Below are 16542 nucleotides of genomic sequence, written 5' to 3' on the forward strand. Positions count from 1 at the left end.
ATGTACAAACCAGTTTTTCTCTTTTAGCGTCATGTCCAGTTCATTCATGTGTGTCAGTATGTCCACAGTACAGGATAAATCACAAAGCCAATCTGTGACATTCAGCTCAGGAAAATTTCTCAAGCAGCTCCAAAAATGAAATAATCTCCTGTTTGAGCTCCCACATTCATTGATCCAATCATTCACATCAAGTAGGAATTCTGTACCGATCTTTGGCGGGCTGGATTAAAAAGACCAACGGGCCGGATGTGGCCCGCGGGCCGTAGTTTGCCCACCCCTGGTTCAATCCCTTTGTCACTGCCTGCCAGATAAGGCTTTTTTGGAAGTTTGGGTCGGGGAACAAGGTTGCCAGTGAGTAGCCAGTTTTATCATGGATGCGTGTGTGTGTGTGTGTGTGTGTGTGTGTGTGTGTGTGTGTGTGTGTGTGTGTGTGTGTGTGTTTCTTACTTGCTGTTGTTTCCCCCCTGCTCTGCTGCGTCAACGCTCTTCTCCAGCACCAGCACGGCCTTTCCGTGCTCCTCAAGCCGCACAGTATTCGCTTCCACGTCCTGGGAAGAGTTTATAAAGGGTCTGTATGTCAAAAGTCGTCTTTCCTGGAGTGGGTGGGTGGGGGGTACTGGTCACACACACACACACAAACACACACACACACACATACCTTGAGGATGCGGATGAAGTCCTGCTTATCAACGCGCAGGAAGTGGCAGTTGTCTTCCCTCAGGATTATGGTGGCAGCACGGGGTGCGTCGTTCAGCAGGGCGAGCTGCCCAAAGTCCTCGCCCTCGTGCAAAGTCGTCACCAGACCCTGTTCATTCACAGCACATGTGAACACACACCTCAGAGAAAACATTATCATTATTATTATGATCATTATTACTTCATCATCATCATCATCGTCATCATCATCATTATTATTATTATTATTATTGTTGTACTGTTTCTATTGTCATCATTATTATTAATGTAATCATTAATTACTCTTACTATTCTTTTGACTAGCACTATCATAATCATTATTAGTATTGTTATCATTGTTCTTAATTATTATTGACATTATAACTATTTTCATATTTTTATCAATTATGATAATTAACTTATTCTTATGATATATGTCATGATTATTCTAATTATCAATTACTATATTTCATTATCATTTTCACAACTATAATGATTAATTCTGATTATCAGCATCACTATTACTAACTTATTATTGATGATTATAATTACTACTATTATTACTATAAGCATTATCATTATCAATTACTAATTATTATTACTGTCATCATTCTTATTCTTATTCTTATTCTTAAGTAGTTTTACCATTATCAGAATTATCATTTTTAATTATTGTGATCTCCATCACTATTAACTAATAATATAATATAATATAATATAATATAATATAATATAATATAATATAATATGATATAATATGATATAATATGATATAATATAATATAATATAATTTTCATATTATAATCATAATTATAATTATAATCTTTACAAACAAAGAACTTACCTTCCCGTGTGTGATCACATTCACAGATCCCTTCCAGATGATGTACCAGGAAGTGCCTTTGTCCCCCTGACTGAACACTGCAGCATACACACACACACACAAACAAATTACAGTCTTTGTGTTAAAACACCATCATATTTGCATCACACACACCCTTTGCATTGTGTCTGTATGACTTTATGTCCGTGGAGTCCATGAGAAGAGGGGGGGATTTAAAAAAAGGACGAAGGACGGTCTCCTCGTCGGCACCGGAGTGGGTTATTGAATTAATCGTGATCTAGAGGCTTTTGAATATTCACAATTTCCAAGCGTGTTCTCGGGGCGGGGGCTGCGTCACGCACCCGGCCGTCAGGTCTCGCTCCCTGACTGTCCTGGACGAGGCCGGAGATGGAATTAGGGGGATCGGATTGCTCCGCATCTGGTCCGACATAAAGGTCGTCACTTTTCTGATTTCATTCACATCCTGCCAAGTCCCGCTGAAAACAGAAGCCCGTTGCCAGGAGACCCGTTGACCTTTATTTTGTTTTATTTTCTTATCACATATTTGTCCATCCAGCCCGTTTATTCGGTTTTCACGCTATACCAGGAATCCTGGTATATCGGCACCATAGGAACTTTTTGCAGATACAAAATTTTTTTCCTGACGTTCCTTCCTGCATTCAACAGCACAGGAACTGGGAACTTGGATTTCAGTTCCTAGAACCCTTTTAGCTCCTGCTTGAAGCCTGGGTCTTTTTATGTTTTCTTCGGCAGAGCCGCCTGGCCTCCAGGGGATGCCACAAAATCCTTTCGATATTATTGTATTAAAACTACTAAACTGATAAAATGGAAACACTCACATTGATTTAAATATAAAGCAATGGCCAATTCATATTACTACAAATGATATTAAATACATTTCCCTAAGGAACCAACTTATAAGAATAAGAATAAGAATAAGAACAACTTTATTTATCCCTTAGGAAATTGTTATCGATTGTTAACGATGTATATCGATAAGTATATCAATGTATATCGGTATATAGAGATCGGGAGTGTCAAATTTATAGCCCGGGAGCCGGATTAAACCCGTTCGCAGGCTTGATCCGACCGACGAGATTATTTTGCCAAGAATAAAAATGAGCTGCAATTTTTCGCTGAAATAAAAACTGTTGATATTATGCCATGATTTTACCCATCCGGCTCACGTGAGAATAGATTTTCCTCCCTGTGGCCCTCGAGCTGCAACGACTTTGACAACCCTGATGTAAAGCATAAAAAAATCAGGCCCAGGGTCCTGCCTGTAGGAACTCATGTGATGTAGGAGCCTGGTGATCGGTGGAATTCAACAGTTCTAAGAACGCTTCCATCCGAAGGCAGCTATGAATACCCAACGACCCGACTGCTGCGGAGTGTATGTCTGTGGTGCTTTCGACCAGTGGGGAATACACACAATAAGGCATGGTCGTCGGGACAGGTAATAGACCAATCCCGTTGGGAGCTGCTCATCGCTACAGGACACTAGAACTCTGGGGAAAGCCGGGCCGGAGCACTCGTGCACTCATTTGTTGCGTAAAAGCGAGTCAACGGCGTGACGGCGATATCTAAACACGGAAGGATGGAGTGCCTCGCTGCACAGGCGTGGATAATGGGAATACCCAAAACAGAGTGACATAGCGAAACCTCGTGCATCTGTGCGTGTGTTTGCGTAGCAACGCCCCGCCCCCATTCACCCGAGCTCACACTTACAGACTGTTCCAGCCTTGGCATGTGATTCGAAGACCAGCACCGCCGCCAGCTCCTTACGCACCTGCGGGCCGAAACAAAAGAGAAGCTCTGTTGATAAACTCTGGTTCCGCCACGTTAAACGCCGATACATTCCTGATCACGTTTTTTTTTTTTTATCTAGACCCGGCGGGGCCTGCTTCATTGCTATTTATACCCATGTTGGCGATGTTATTGGACAACCGCGGGTTATTTTGGAAAATCTGCGGCATGCAACGTGTCTTCACTGTATTTCAATAGCGAGACTACTCTTGGGTGTCGAGAGGGATGTCTGGGACTGACCGAGGTGGAGAGGTGAGCGGCGGCCTTGACGTGGAGCAGCTCCTCGTAGATGACCTCCATGTCTTCGGCGCTCCTCTGGCTGGGGCTGAGGACACAACGGCGATGTGATAAGACGGGTAAAGAAGTCAAATGTTTTAACCGAACGGTACATTTGATATACTTTTGATATTTATTTGACACTGACCATTTGCGCAGGATCATGGTGAGCAGAGCGTCGGGCCCCAGCTGAGACAGCAGAGACAGGCCCTCCTGTAGCTCGTCCTCCGAGTCCCTCTCGTTGGCGACGTGGTTCGGCCCGAACTCGGCACACTGGAAGCGGTAGAAGTGGGTGTCCTTGTCGTGGAAGTTCAGCTCGTTTTTGACTTGATCGGGGCAGAGCGGAGAGGGGGAGGCCGTCAATCAGACCTTTGTTGGTTACAAATAGAGTACCGGTTCGACGACCTACATTGCTAAATCAGCAATACTTCTGGAGTATCTGAGCATACAAGTACTTCTAATTCGTAAATGATACATATGAACAGATGATTTCACCAATTTGAGGAATCGTCCGCCCGCCTCACAGGCTCTGTCCATCAAAATTTTAGCAGAAGGCAGCGCTGTCTGTATACGGCAACCGATTGACGGGATGAATAATTGTTTCTCTCCTCGCGATCGTTTCAGCGAGAACCCCAACTCTCGCGCAACGCCAGCCGGGACGGGCTTCAGGCCGCCCCGGCAACTGAACCGTACAGATCGCGTTCGTTGAAAAGAAAACGGTGCAAAAGGTCAAGTTTGCTCAGCACAGGGGATCACAGGATGAATCGTTTCAGACTATTTGTGTAAATCACCAAATCCCGCAGCTCGGCGTTCAATGCTTCCCCTCTCCGGCAGATTAACGCGAAAGGGCCGTTCCAGTATTCTAAATCCGTGCGGACATATTTTTCTTCGAAAACCACCGAGGAGACTTAGCCGGGATTTTGACCTTGGCGTGGGATTCGGTCCGCGGGCGCGGCGGCTTAACAGCCCTTCAGACTCCACAAGATCGATGCAAATCAGCGCAAATGTATGCCAAGTGCCCTTCATTTGACGACGGCGTTTCTCCGTCCTGATTGGAGCGCTCTCCTCGCGGAGGCCCGAGTGGCCTCCGTCTGCAGGAGTTATAGAGGAAGGGTTGAGAGCGGCGGACTCAGACGCCGCCGTCAAGATCTCCGGCTTCTCATGCCAGTCTGGAGTGCTTCCTGGGACGCCATTAGCAGAATAGCTTAAAAAAAAAAAGGGAACGCCAGGAAATGAAAGGATTTGTGTTGGAATTACGGCCGCGTTCGAGACGGTGAAAAAATACCATCCGCCTTTTCCTTCTCGTCTTCACGTGAAACTCCCGTCTTTTCTCACCATGAACGAGGATTCTTTCGTCCACCAGGACCTGCCACATCCCCACCGCCAGGCTCCTCGACTGCAGGCACTCGTTTTGTTTCATCAGCCATTCCACCAGGTCCTTCCCGGAGCAGCATTGTCTGAGGGAGTCAGGTCGACTCAGATTTAATTTTTACGCCCAGCACAATGTCGCCCCCTCAACACCGGGGTAGAAAGAGACGGAAAGCTACAGTGCGAAAGGCACAAATGAGTTCATGCTATGAATAATAGTAATGCTAACAGTCCGCAGCTGATACAGTAATAGCTTTAATATTCATAAAAATGGTGGATGCCTAAGCCCCGCCTCCTGGGAACCTGTGACATCATGCGTTGGTGAAAAGATGTAAGCACAGACGGGATTAGAGGAGAGGGAGGAAATTAGGAAATTCAGTGCGACGGTGTGTATTATGCATACGACCCCATAAAAAGAACGCCCGTGTGATCACCTGTACGTCTTTAGGTGGTACTTCCTGTCGCGGATCAAGCCGGGGTTCCTCTCCAGCATGACGGCGTGCACCGACCGGGCCGCCTTCATCACTCGATCTGAAAGGAACTTGACCAGAAAAATAATGTGGTGTTTAGCGGGAGGATTTTTATGTATATTTTTTAAAATTTCATCACAACACCAGCTGCAAAGGCCGCCGTTTCCCGAGCTGATATAAAAGTCAGTGACAGGAACAAGAGGGAAGGGGAAGACGTGGTCTCTGCACCCATCGCCCGACCCAAGGTGGCGATCACGTGTAAGACGTCTCTGCATGTGTGTGTGTGTGTGTGTGTGTGTGTGTGGGCTGCAGGAGAGGTGAGCACGTGTTAAAAACAAGCCATGTCAGACTTCACCGTGTTCCCAGCCTCTGCCCCGCTCCGCTTGGCACGGGCAGACGGCGAGCTTTTCCGCTCCGGCCGCCATCAATGGCGTTCTTTTCAACGCCCGATTTCTTTCCTCCTCACTCCCCCTCTGCACATACACGCAACCCCAAAAAGAGAGCAGACGGAGGTGGGGGCGTAGAAACAGGGCTTATATAATTCCACGGTGGGATTCGGGCCTTCGCACAACATTTTACCGTCTCGACTTGAATCTGGCTCCGCCCACTTCCCCTCTCCCGCGTCCAGTCTTGTGATTTCCCCGAGTGACTCACGCACTCTGGTTTTGTTCCGTGGATTTTTCCCTCCGGCCGCCGCCGCCGTCCGCCGGAGGCGGGGGGGAGGGAGGGGTCTCGGGACGAGCCGCGGACCCGAACAATGGCCACTTTCCATTTCGACAGACGCCATCCACTGGCTCTGCGTCCTCCTCGGATTTTGGGAGTCGCACAGGATATTTAAAAAAAAAAAAAAATTGATTGATTTCCTGCTCAAATGTTGCTCTTGGGCTGGACTGGGCCGAGGTGAGGAGAGTCAAAATCAAAATTCGCACGGGGAATGCAAAAAAAAAAAAAAAAAAAATTAGCCATCTATGTTTACCCAAGTATTTTACTCCCTGTGGGTACAGTTTTCAGCTACCTTATAATACTTCAACTGATATTACTTTTGTACTTCAGGTGCATGACGCCATTAATGCAAGGACTGCATTATTCACAGTCATATTTATTTTTCAAAAATAATGAAAAATAATATATACACACACCTTTTCCAAACCATGTACAATACCTGAGACTTCTTTCCCATTTTCCCCTCCTAATCTTTGTGTTTTTCCCTTTATATTTACGTGTATTGTAGTCTCCCTTTACCCCCACTCTGCCTTTCCCAGTAACTGTGTGTTTGTACTGTTTCATTTGTCTCTCACTTGTAAAGCATCTTTGAGTATCATAAAAAGCACAATAGAAAACCTATGTATTATTATTATTATTATTGGTGTATTACATATGAGTATATACAGTATATATTTGTATGTGTGTATACATATGTATACATATATTCACATATACATATATATATTATATATAATACATGCAAAACGAATACTTGACGCTGAGAGTGTACATTTATGTAAAAATTACAAAAACAGAATGCAGCACTTTCACTTTTTATGTACCCTTAGTACCTGATATTTGTCAAGAAATTACCATCGTAATTCGAGTACTTTTTTTTTTTTTAACTTCTGTATAAATTCTGGACTCATGCGATGGAGTTCTTCTAGACAGCCATGTCTTTTCCCTGTATGAGTAAAGGATGTGGTCAGACTAGCATCCTTGTGAGGATGGACACACTCCGGTCAGCCGTTCCCAGACCCGGGAGACTCCGGGGTCTGGACGGGTTCCCAGGGGCCCCTCCTGTCCCCTGGGACCCCCGCGGTGACGCTTTCAGGCCCGTCAGCCTCCAGATTCATGGCCTTAATGAGGCTCCGCTCCGCTGCCAGAGCCTGTCTTTGCAGAAACATCGGCTAAATACATATTTCAGTCATGTAAACATGCAAACATGCTGGGAATTTAATCTGTGTGTGTCTATCGGTCTAAAAGCCTGTGAGTGTGTGTGTCTATCAGTCTGAAGTGTGTGTGTGTCTTTCTGTCCCTCTGTCCAGCAGTCTACATGTCTGTCTGCCTGTCTGTCTGCATGTCCGTCTGTCTGTCTGCGGTTCTCGTCTCCCCGCCGCCTCCTAATCATGTAATCTAGAAAACCAATAAAGCCGGAGTTAAGGTTCAGAACAAACAACGTTCCCACAAGTGCACCACTGAATGTCACCGGGTGAGACATGCACCGTTACCAGGGCGACAGCTCCAAGCACAAGATCAAAAAAAAAGCAAGAACGAAAAACCCCAAATCCTCCAGATCGTTCGGTTAACGCGATATCTTTAGAAACCCTCTGATCTGAGCTTTTGCAAACCTGAGAGCCGGCGCAAGCCGAACACGCCCGCCGATTAAGTCGGCCGACGACACGCGCTGGTTCGACTACGCAGGAAAACTGCAATAAATACAAACGCAGGGGTAGCTTTGAAATCTGAGAAAAAGGACTTTTCGCTCAATCAATAGGGGACATCGTGTAACTGCCAAAGTGGTAAACGCAGGTTTTGGTTGGTTTTCCACGCGTCGGCTGCAGAGACGGCGAGAGCGGAGGTGCCTCCTTGTGGGCGAGACTCTCTCTCTCTCTCTCTCTCTCTCTCTCAACCTCCGTGACCTCGTGGGCCGCGTTGTGTAAGAGGCCGTCGCCATGAAAAGGGAGCTTAATGCGAGTGTGTGGACGGCAGATATCAGTGGAAAGTGTGTGTGTGTGTATATGAGAGTTTTTTTTTTAAAAAAAAAAAAAAACAGAGACGCTTCTTCAGTAGCAAAGCAGGAAAATGTCAGCCGCTGTTGCTCTTTCTCTGTCAGCTCAAGGGCTGGACCACCATGTTTTGGCGGGGGGGGGGGGGTTCTCATTATTTGTAGCTTTCTTGTTGAAAATGCTTTCTTGTTGTCATGAATGTGCAAATGCTCTGTATTGTGGTGGATTACGGTTCCTTCGAAATAAACCATCGAATCGGTTTGACACATTTGAAGACCCCCCCCCCCCCCATACATCTAAGAAGATGGTATGGTCCAAAAAGAACAGAATCTCAAAATATAGAATTCCGCCCCCCCAAAAAAAGTTGTGTTTTTCCTTTTCAAATAAGCAAAGCTGATTATAGATTAAAAATAAAAAGATTTGGTCAGACTGCTGCTCTGTTGTCGATACGAGATAAGGACGAACGCAGCTGGTGGGAACCAGCCGGTCCCGTCTGTGCGGCTAACCAGCGATGCTTTCCGTTTCAAGGACGCGCTCTTCGGCGGGTGACGAATGTCTTCCTCTCGCTCGCCGCCAGCCACTTCCTGCCAGGTACAGTCGACCACCAAATCCAAACATGATTTACTTTCCATCGCTATTATCAGAGGCCTAAAGCTTCCCTCCGAGATAAAACCGTGCGTGGGGTATTTTTTATTTTTTTTTGGAAGAGGGGCGGGCAACGATTAACTTCAGGACCCTGGAGCGCCCTTTAGACCCCTCGCGACGGCCCGCCTGGATAGGAATGTACTTTCCGTGACGTGCTTGAGTAGCAATGCGGGATATTATAACAACAAAAGAACAAGTTCAGCAGTTTGTGAGGATGAGGATGCAAGCGCTGCAATTCCTGACGACGGCAGGAGGTCAGCGCGGCGCCCCGACGCACAAAGACACGATGGCGGTGATCGGTAACGTGGCCGGCAGGAGGCGGTGTCCATGACTGGAATGTGACTGTTCGCCGATGCTAATGAAACATTAGCCTTGATGCTAAAACATCTACATTTTGAACCGCTCTTTTAAATATTAAAAAACATCCAATTACTTGCAATTTATGAGTATGTGGTAAATCACTTATACAAATTGAATATGTCTAATGGATTGCAGATTTTAATATTTCACATTTTGTGACTTAAATTATTATTTATTATATTACATGTAATATAATATATATACCCTAAAAGGCAAAACAGCAAGGTAAATGTTTTATCAAATTCTTGTCAACAATGCAAAAATACATTTAAAAGTCATTGTGTACTTAATGTAGTGTTCAATATATATTTCAATATATTGAAATTTACCCCAAATTGGACCATTGAATCCTGATGTATTGGCTTGTATTGTATTCTATGTTATGACATATTATCAAACCATTTATATGAATTTATTGGCGTGTTAATCAATAATAGAAATACTTTGTGATGCATCCACAAAGATGACGTTATGGCCGACTGTGTTTGTCTAGTGGTTTATTTTGGGATGAACAAATCCTTCACCGATGACATACACCATACCTGTTGGCATCCCATTAACTATATTAGTAAGTTGTTTGTCATTAACTAAAGTGTTATAAATTACTTACTCATGATGTAATGGCCTTTTTTTTTTTTTTTTTTTTTTTTTAATGCCGGGAAAATAATGCGGTTTCCGCTCCACTTCGTGACGGATCGACGCCGGGTTTCGAGAGAGCGTAAAATTCCTCACAGTCATGAAGGGGTCGCTCAACTGAGAAGGGCGGGGACTGTACAATAACACGGTAGTATTCGGTTGCTCTTTTGAGGACATTAGATTGGACACACACACACACACACACACACACACACACACCTGCTTCATGGTGTCCTTTGAATTCAGGGCTTCTGGCAGCGGTGTCTAGAAGAAGGAGACACAGGGAGAGATGTTGTCACCATGTAGCCATTTTTTTTTTTTTTGCAACACCACATCAGCAACAGCATTCCACAGGAATTAGCCAGACCCCCCCCCCCCCCCCCCCCCCCCCCACACACACACACACACACACTCATGGCAGCGCCAAATAAACAAACAAAACCTGGCAGGGCTGTCGAGATAGAAAAGAATGATTATTTCTTTTGATTGGGATGAAGGTCAACACAAATGCGTGAGCTCAACCTGGACCGAATTAGCCATTATGTCCAGTGTGTGTGTGTGTGTGTGTGTGTGTGTGTGTGTGTGTGTGTGTGTGGGTGAGACGAAGTGGGAGTACAGTCAGGGGTGGGGAGGGGGTAGTACGATGCTTTTAAATGTGAACACCCGGTTCTTTTGCAAATTATGTTTTTTTTTTAAAGGTGAAAACTTCAAGATTTCCCACTGCGCGGTTCATATTTGGACATTTAGCAGAATTCGCTTCAGTTCCAGAGCAAAGCGATCCGCGGAACGGAACCGCAGCCGGTGCCAAGTTTCCTCCGCTTTCGTTTTCCCAAAATCCCTGTTGCTTCCCGCCGCCGGACACAGTTTGGAGAGGTGACGGTTTGCCGTGGGTGAGCCGTGAACCGCGGGTCATTTAAAAAGTCATTACCCGGATCCTGTTTTTCCCCCCAGATCCCATAAAAGGGGAAAACCCCATGTGGGCGTTGCAGCTTAGTTAATAAGCTTCAACGCGACGTCTTTTGGTGTGTAATAGCCACTATTACAGGTTTGTTTCATGTTTATTACTAAACAGGGCCGGGAGACCGCGAGTCGAAGATCCTGAGATTAACCTCAGATATGCACGTGTCCTTAAACGTCTTGCAGACGAGGCGTCCCCTCCCTTCGTCTTCGGCTCATTGGCGACGGGGTCTCCGCGTGGTTCGGACCAAATCTGAAGAGGATGGTGAATCAGCCCGGTTCTGTTAGCGACGGTGGCGTCGTGGCAACGCACGCCTCCGTCCCCAAAAATAAAAAAAAAACAAAAGAAATCCCCTCCTACGGCTTTTCACGCCGTCCTCCGTGCTGGGCCCGAGGCATCCTGGCGTTTCAGACGGTCGAGGGAGAGGCTCGCCGAGATTGGTATCAGATTAACTGATACCAATGTATTGATAAACATTTTTCACTGATGACCATCTGCTGTTTATCAATTGATTGATTGATTGATTGATGAACTTCGACGCCAAACCGATCCAGACTTACCAGTGAATTCAAGATATTGATTGGGTGATCAGGTGACCATATCAGTTCATGGTAATTGGATGTGTCAATCATTGGGTTGTGTGTGTGTGAAAATGCATGAATGAATTCATTCATTCATTCATTCATTTTCTACACCCACTTATCCTGGACTCGGGGTCGCAGGGGGTGCCGGAGCTCATCCTTGCCCATCCCCAGAGAGGCGAGGTCGACCATTCACCCTCTCATTAACGCATATTCACACATACAATCGGTCACTCACTCATTCACAAGCCATATAGACGCAACCATTCACCCTGTCATTGATTATGTCATTTAGAGACATATAACCATTCATTCACAGGACATATAGAGAATCACAATCATTCAGCCTCTCGTTAACACGCCTTATTCACACGACCGGCCGTTCACTCACTCATTCATTATGTCATATAGAGACATTCAACCATTCACTCATTCACAACTCAGATAAAGACGCAACCACGAGCTCTCACAGTCATTATGTCTAAATGGCATTCAACTATTCACTCACTCATTCATGTGACTTATAAGACTTATAAGAGCCTTTCACTCATTCACACATCTTATAGGGACATACATCCATTTCCTCATTCAAAAGTCATGTGGAGACACACAACCATTAGCTCTCTAATTCAGAGATGTCATATATAGACATACAACCCTCTCATTCCCACGCCATATGGAGGTATATTTTCATTTACGCGTCATCTCGATCACAGAGACGGACGATTATTCACTCATTCATTCCCGAGTCATATGGATACATGCACCTATTAGCGCTCTCATTCATGATGTCATATAGAAACATTTTAGGGTCTGTCTCCAATCAACCCTCTGCATTTTTTTGGACAGTGGGAGGAAACCGGAGAACCTCGAGGATCCCCGCCGGGACAGGGGGAGAACATGGGGACCCCACACAGAAATCCCTCCGGTGGGAATCGAACCAGAGACCTTTTTGCTGTGAGGCGAAAGCACCAAAAAAAAATTGTTTTTAATTTTTATTTTTCTTATTTATTTATTTATTTATTTATTTATTTATTTATTTATTTATTTATTTATTTATCCATTTATTCATTTATTTATATTTATTTTTAAATTTATTTTATCAGTAACATTTTACTAATACCATCGTCTTCTAAAACAGCAAGCCGGGTTTCGGGAGGCGACCCAGGAAGCTCTGGCTTTTTCCTCGGTTCTTAAACGCACCTTAAAAAACTGCTCAGCTCACCGCCTCCCAAAAGAAAATATTGACTAGCAACGTCCTGTTGGAGGACCTTACGGGACGGAGGCGGTTGAAAAAAAGAAAACAATCTCCAGCCCAACCCTAAATGCTGATAATAAAAAAAAAAATAATGGAAGAAAAGTGCCGCCGAGCAACGATTTTCCCCCGTCGTGTGTCGGGCCCACGCTTGTCGCGTTGAACTTTGACACCTCTGCATAAATCGCATTTTAAAGGGGGAGACGGCGAGTAGGGTGGGTGGAGTGGGGGGGGAGGAGGCGAGTGGGAGTGGGAGTGGGCGACTTCTCCCATGGCGTCCAGTGTTCCCGTGCGATTTACTGCACGTCAGATAACACGAACAAACAGTAACTCCCCCCCCCAACCCGGGAGGGTTGGACCGCTCCTGTGACTTTTGAGAAAATACCCAGCTTGGTTACGTAACGTGACCGAGAAGGATCGCGGGGAGGGACCGGGACCCCGTCCCCACCCAACCCCACACCCACCCGCCGGCCGCCTTTCACCTCCCGTGGGATTTAAAAAGTCAAGTACATTTAGAAGTTCGGTGACTTCCTGCGACCCCGAGGCGGAGGCGGAGGAGGAGTTGCGGAGGGTTGGTTAAAGGCGAACAATAAACAATACACTATTTATAACCGGGAGCTTATTAAAAACTTTGTGCTTGGTTACCTTCCTGTGCTCCCCCACCCTCACCTTCACACACACACTAACAAACACACACACACACACACACACACATGCACTCAATGGAAAAAGCTGGGAGATGAAAGTGTGACCTTGTTAAACTCATGTTCATCCTTCCCTGTGCGTCGGTTCCCTCCAGAACCCTCTAGAACCCGCGCTCTTCTGCAAACGTGGATCGATTCACGCGTGTTTTTTTTTTTAATACACGAACAGAGAAGTTGCACTTTTGAAATAAATGAAAAAAAAAAATGAAATAGTAATAAAAATACTGGTGTGTGTCCGGGAGGTGGAGGGAGGGGGGGGGGGGGGACCTACCCAGCTGATGCCCCGAATACTCGGGGTCTCCACGGGCCCGCGGTCCGGGAACACCTGGTAGTTGTGGGTCCGGAACAGATGCATGTTCGTCCGGGGACCCGCACCTCCTCCTCCTCCTCCTCCCGCCCCCCGCCGTCACTCGCCGGCGCGGCTCCGCATTCCGTCCGTCCCGCGTCGGGCCGCTCGTTCCCGCATCCGAGCCCCGCACGGTTCCCCCCCCCCCGCTCCGCCCGCGACGCCTGCAGATTTGTAACTCCGTCCTCCGCCTCAGTCGTGCAAGAACATCCCTCCACACCGCACTTGGCTGCGTGTGCGCGTACTCGTACGCCGGCCAACCCCCCTCCCCTCTTCCACTCCTCCTCCTCCTCCTCTTCCTCCTCCCCTTCCTCCAACTAATGGCGTTTGATTTATTAAACCTGCCGTCGATGCGGTCTTCACCCGGATCGATAAATAACCACGTTTTAAAGATTACACTATTGTCATAGTTTAACAGCAGCAAACCGCATTAAAGACGGTAATAACATGTAATAACGCCTGTAATAACACAGTAATTACAACGATAATGTCATTTTATCATAATAGAAATATTGCTTCAGTTATAGCCACTTTTTTTTACATTACATTAGTCATTTAGCAGATGCTTTTATCCAAAGCGACTTACAAAAATTGCAATTTAATAACCGAAGATCCAAAGTACCAGTAGTCGTTATCAGAATCACCACTCTACCAAATAGCATCTAAAAACCATATACATACACACATTCATTTCTTTTCTTTTTTTATGGGGAGTGTTTTTTTTTTCAGTTACTAGTACTATACTGATAAAGAAGTCTCCCCTCTAGAATTATTTATCGATTGGGTCTGTGCCCAACAGTAGGACCACACCTCTAAGACGCCCTTTTTTTCCTTCTTTTGTTTTTTGGAGGTCCTGAAAAGGCCATCCTAGTCCACCATGTGTTTCTTTTTTTCTCAACGATGCGCGGCAGCTTTGCGTTGTTCGGATAAATGCCACTTTCTTGAAAATATCATCAATTGCACGCCTCAAATCCCAGTGTTTCTCTGAACCCGACCGAAGCCCCGAATGAATGACACCCACCGAGTCACAAACCGAAGACTTCGGTCCCGAGGCTGTCGTCGGACCCCAACGTCTCAAAATCGGCCGAAGTGAAAGTATTTATTTTTAGCCGTTGCTATGCTTTCTTCACAGGGGTCGAAAAAAAAACCCTTCCCATCAGGAGCTTAAAAGGGTCCGGGGAACACAAAGGGTCCTCTCAAAGCAAAGCGGCGCTTTTTAGTTTCGCCGTACAGGATGCGGTTCGTGACTTGGAACAGGAAGTGATATGTTTTATAGTCGCGTCGGCTCCACCGAGCGATACGGAGGGATCCGCCGCAAAAAGCAGGCAAACAAAAGAGTCCTCTATTCAGCGCAGTAAATGTTCTCGATGGAAAATTTGGATCCAGCGAACGTACCAGCAAAACACAATATTTGTAAGTATTACTGCATACATGTAGTACCAAGGTACTGAGTTCTATGCAGTTAAAGTACATGCAAAGACTGTGAGCCTTCCTGGTCAGGTCACACGTGATTGGACGCCGAGTCCCGGATCCTCACGGCGCCACCTACTGGCGAGCTAACGCCGATGTTGGCGTCGGACATCACCGACAATGAACTCCGAAGCCTCTGCGTGTTCATCCGTCGCTGTTGTCATGGTGATGGTTTATTGCCGTGAAACAAAAATGCTGTTTTGGGCTGTTTGGAGCACAGACACTTGGAAAGTCTTGGCAGATTATTATTGGAAGGCGGGAGGGTCTGGTTTTCTCTTTTTATGGAACTGGACTTCGGACCCGCCGAGAGAGAAACTCAAAAGTATGAAGCTTTTAATTTTAGACGCATCCGCTGTTCTGTCGGCTCACCGATGCCCCTAGGGGCCGGCGCCACAAATACACAAGGTGAACATCGCTATTATCTACCCTGCACAGGCAACAAACCAGAGGGTGAAATTCTCCAAAGGAATAAGAGGAGCTCTTACAATAAAATGAATAAATAAATGAACAAAAAATTATTATCTAACCGACATTATTCAACGATCGCCTGAAAACCTGAACGAGTGTCGAATGAATTTGAGAGAAGTTCCGACCGATAGTCAGAAAATCCGAGAAAAACTGAAAAATTAGACAGACATTATGTTTTCTTAAGCTACTTTGTTCTCATTGATGTTTTCTGTGAAAGAGTGATTGCGTCAATATCACCATTGTTATTATAATTATTATTATTATTAGTGGTATATTAGTATTATTAGTATTATTATATTGTATTTATAAAAATATTGTATATTTTATTGTTGTTGTTATCGTTCATTAATTCACTCATACATTCACTTTCTACCATTTATCCTGCACTTAGTGTCACTGGGATTATTACTATTATTATTATTTGTTAGATTTTATTATCATTATTACGACTATAATAATATAATATTATCATTATTTTATATTATTTTTATAATAATTACTATCATCATTATCATTATTTTATGTTATTATTATTCTCACGTTTATCATCACCATCATGATAATAGTGTATTTCATTATTATTTTTTGTTAGATTTTATAATGATTATTACTACTATTAATACTATAATATTATCATTATTTAATACTATTTTTATTGTAATTACCATCATAATTGTCATTATTTTATGTTATCATTATTCTCATGATTTATCATCACCATCATAATAGTAGTTATTGTGTCTAATTATATGTTTATAAGATAATAGATATTATTGATATTATTATCATTAGCGTTATTATTATTATCATTATCATTATAGTTGATATTGTTGTGTCCCAGTCCTTATAGGAGAAGCTATATCCCACATCATCCCGGGGTGTGAGGTGTGGGTGTGAGCTGTTGTGAAACTCAGAAATGAGCAAAAATGGGATCGCTCATTTCATCTAAATGAGCTCTTTTCTAC

At 44.8% G+C, this 16542-nt stretch overlaps 1 protein-coding gene across 6 annotated transcripts in view; it reads right to left on the reverse strand.

Moving 5' to 3' along the window:
* rapgef3 (Rap guanine nucleotide exchange factor (GEF) 3) overlaps window positions 1-16542 on the reverse strand; it is a 35514-nt gene that overhangs the window by 14229 nt on the left and 4743 nt on the right. The window contains exons 1-10 of one of the 6 annotated variants that reach the window (XM_086159822.1): window positions 13565-13740; window positions 10015-10059; window positions 5405-5511; window positions 4938-5059; window positions 3751-3928; window positions 3567-3651; window positions 3249-3309; window positions 1521-1597; window positions 659-805; window positions 448-548 (exon numbers count right to left, since the gene is read on the reverse strand). In XM_086159822.1, the coding sequence (XP_086015948.1) occupies window positions 448-548; window positions 659-805; window positions 1521-1597; window positions 3249-3309; window positions 3567-3651; window positions 3751-3928; window positions 4938-5059; window positions 5405-5511; window positions 10015-10059; window positions 13565-13648 (1007 nt within the window). In that variant the 5' untranslated portion in view covers window positions 13649-13740. Of the gene's footprint in view, window positions 1-447; window positions 549-658; window positions 806-1520; window positions 1598-3248; window positions 3310-3566; window positions 3652-3750; window positions 4807-4937; window positions 5060-5404; window positions 5512-9769; window positions 9974-10014; window positions 10060-13564; window positions 13741-16542 lie in introns of those variants that run through there. The other 5 variants (XM_086159823.1, XM_086159827.1, XM_086159825.1 and 2 more) reach the window with 5 other exon arrangements.

This window comes from Fistularia commersonii, chromosome 14 (genome assembly GCF_037954325.1).
Source record: "Fistularia commersonii isolate RoL2024-O1a breed Wild chromosome 14, RoL_Fcom_v1.0, whole genome shotgun sequence".
NCBI lineage: Eukaryota > Metazoa > Chordata > Actinopteri > Syngnathiformes > Fistulariidae > Fistularia > Fistularia commersonii.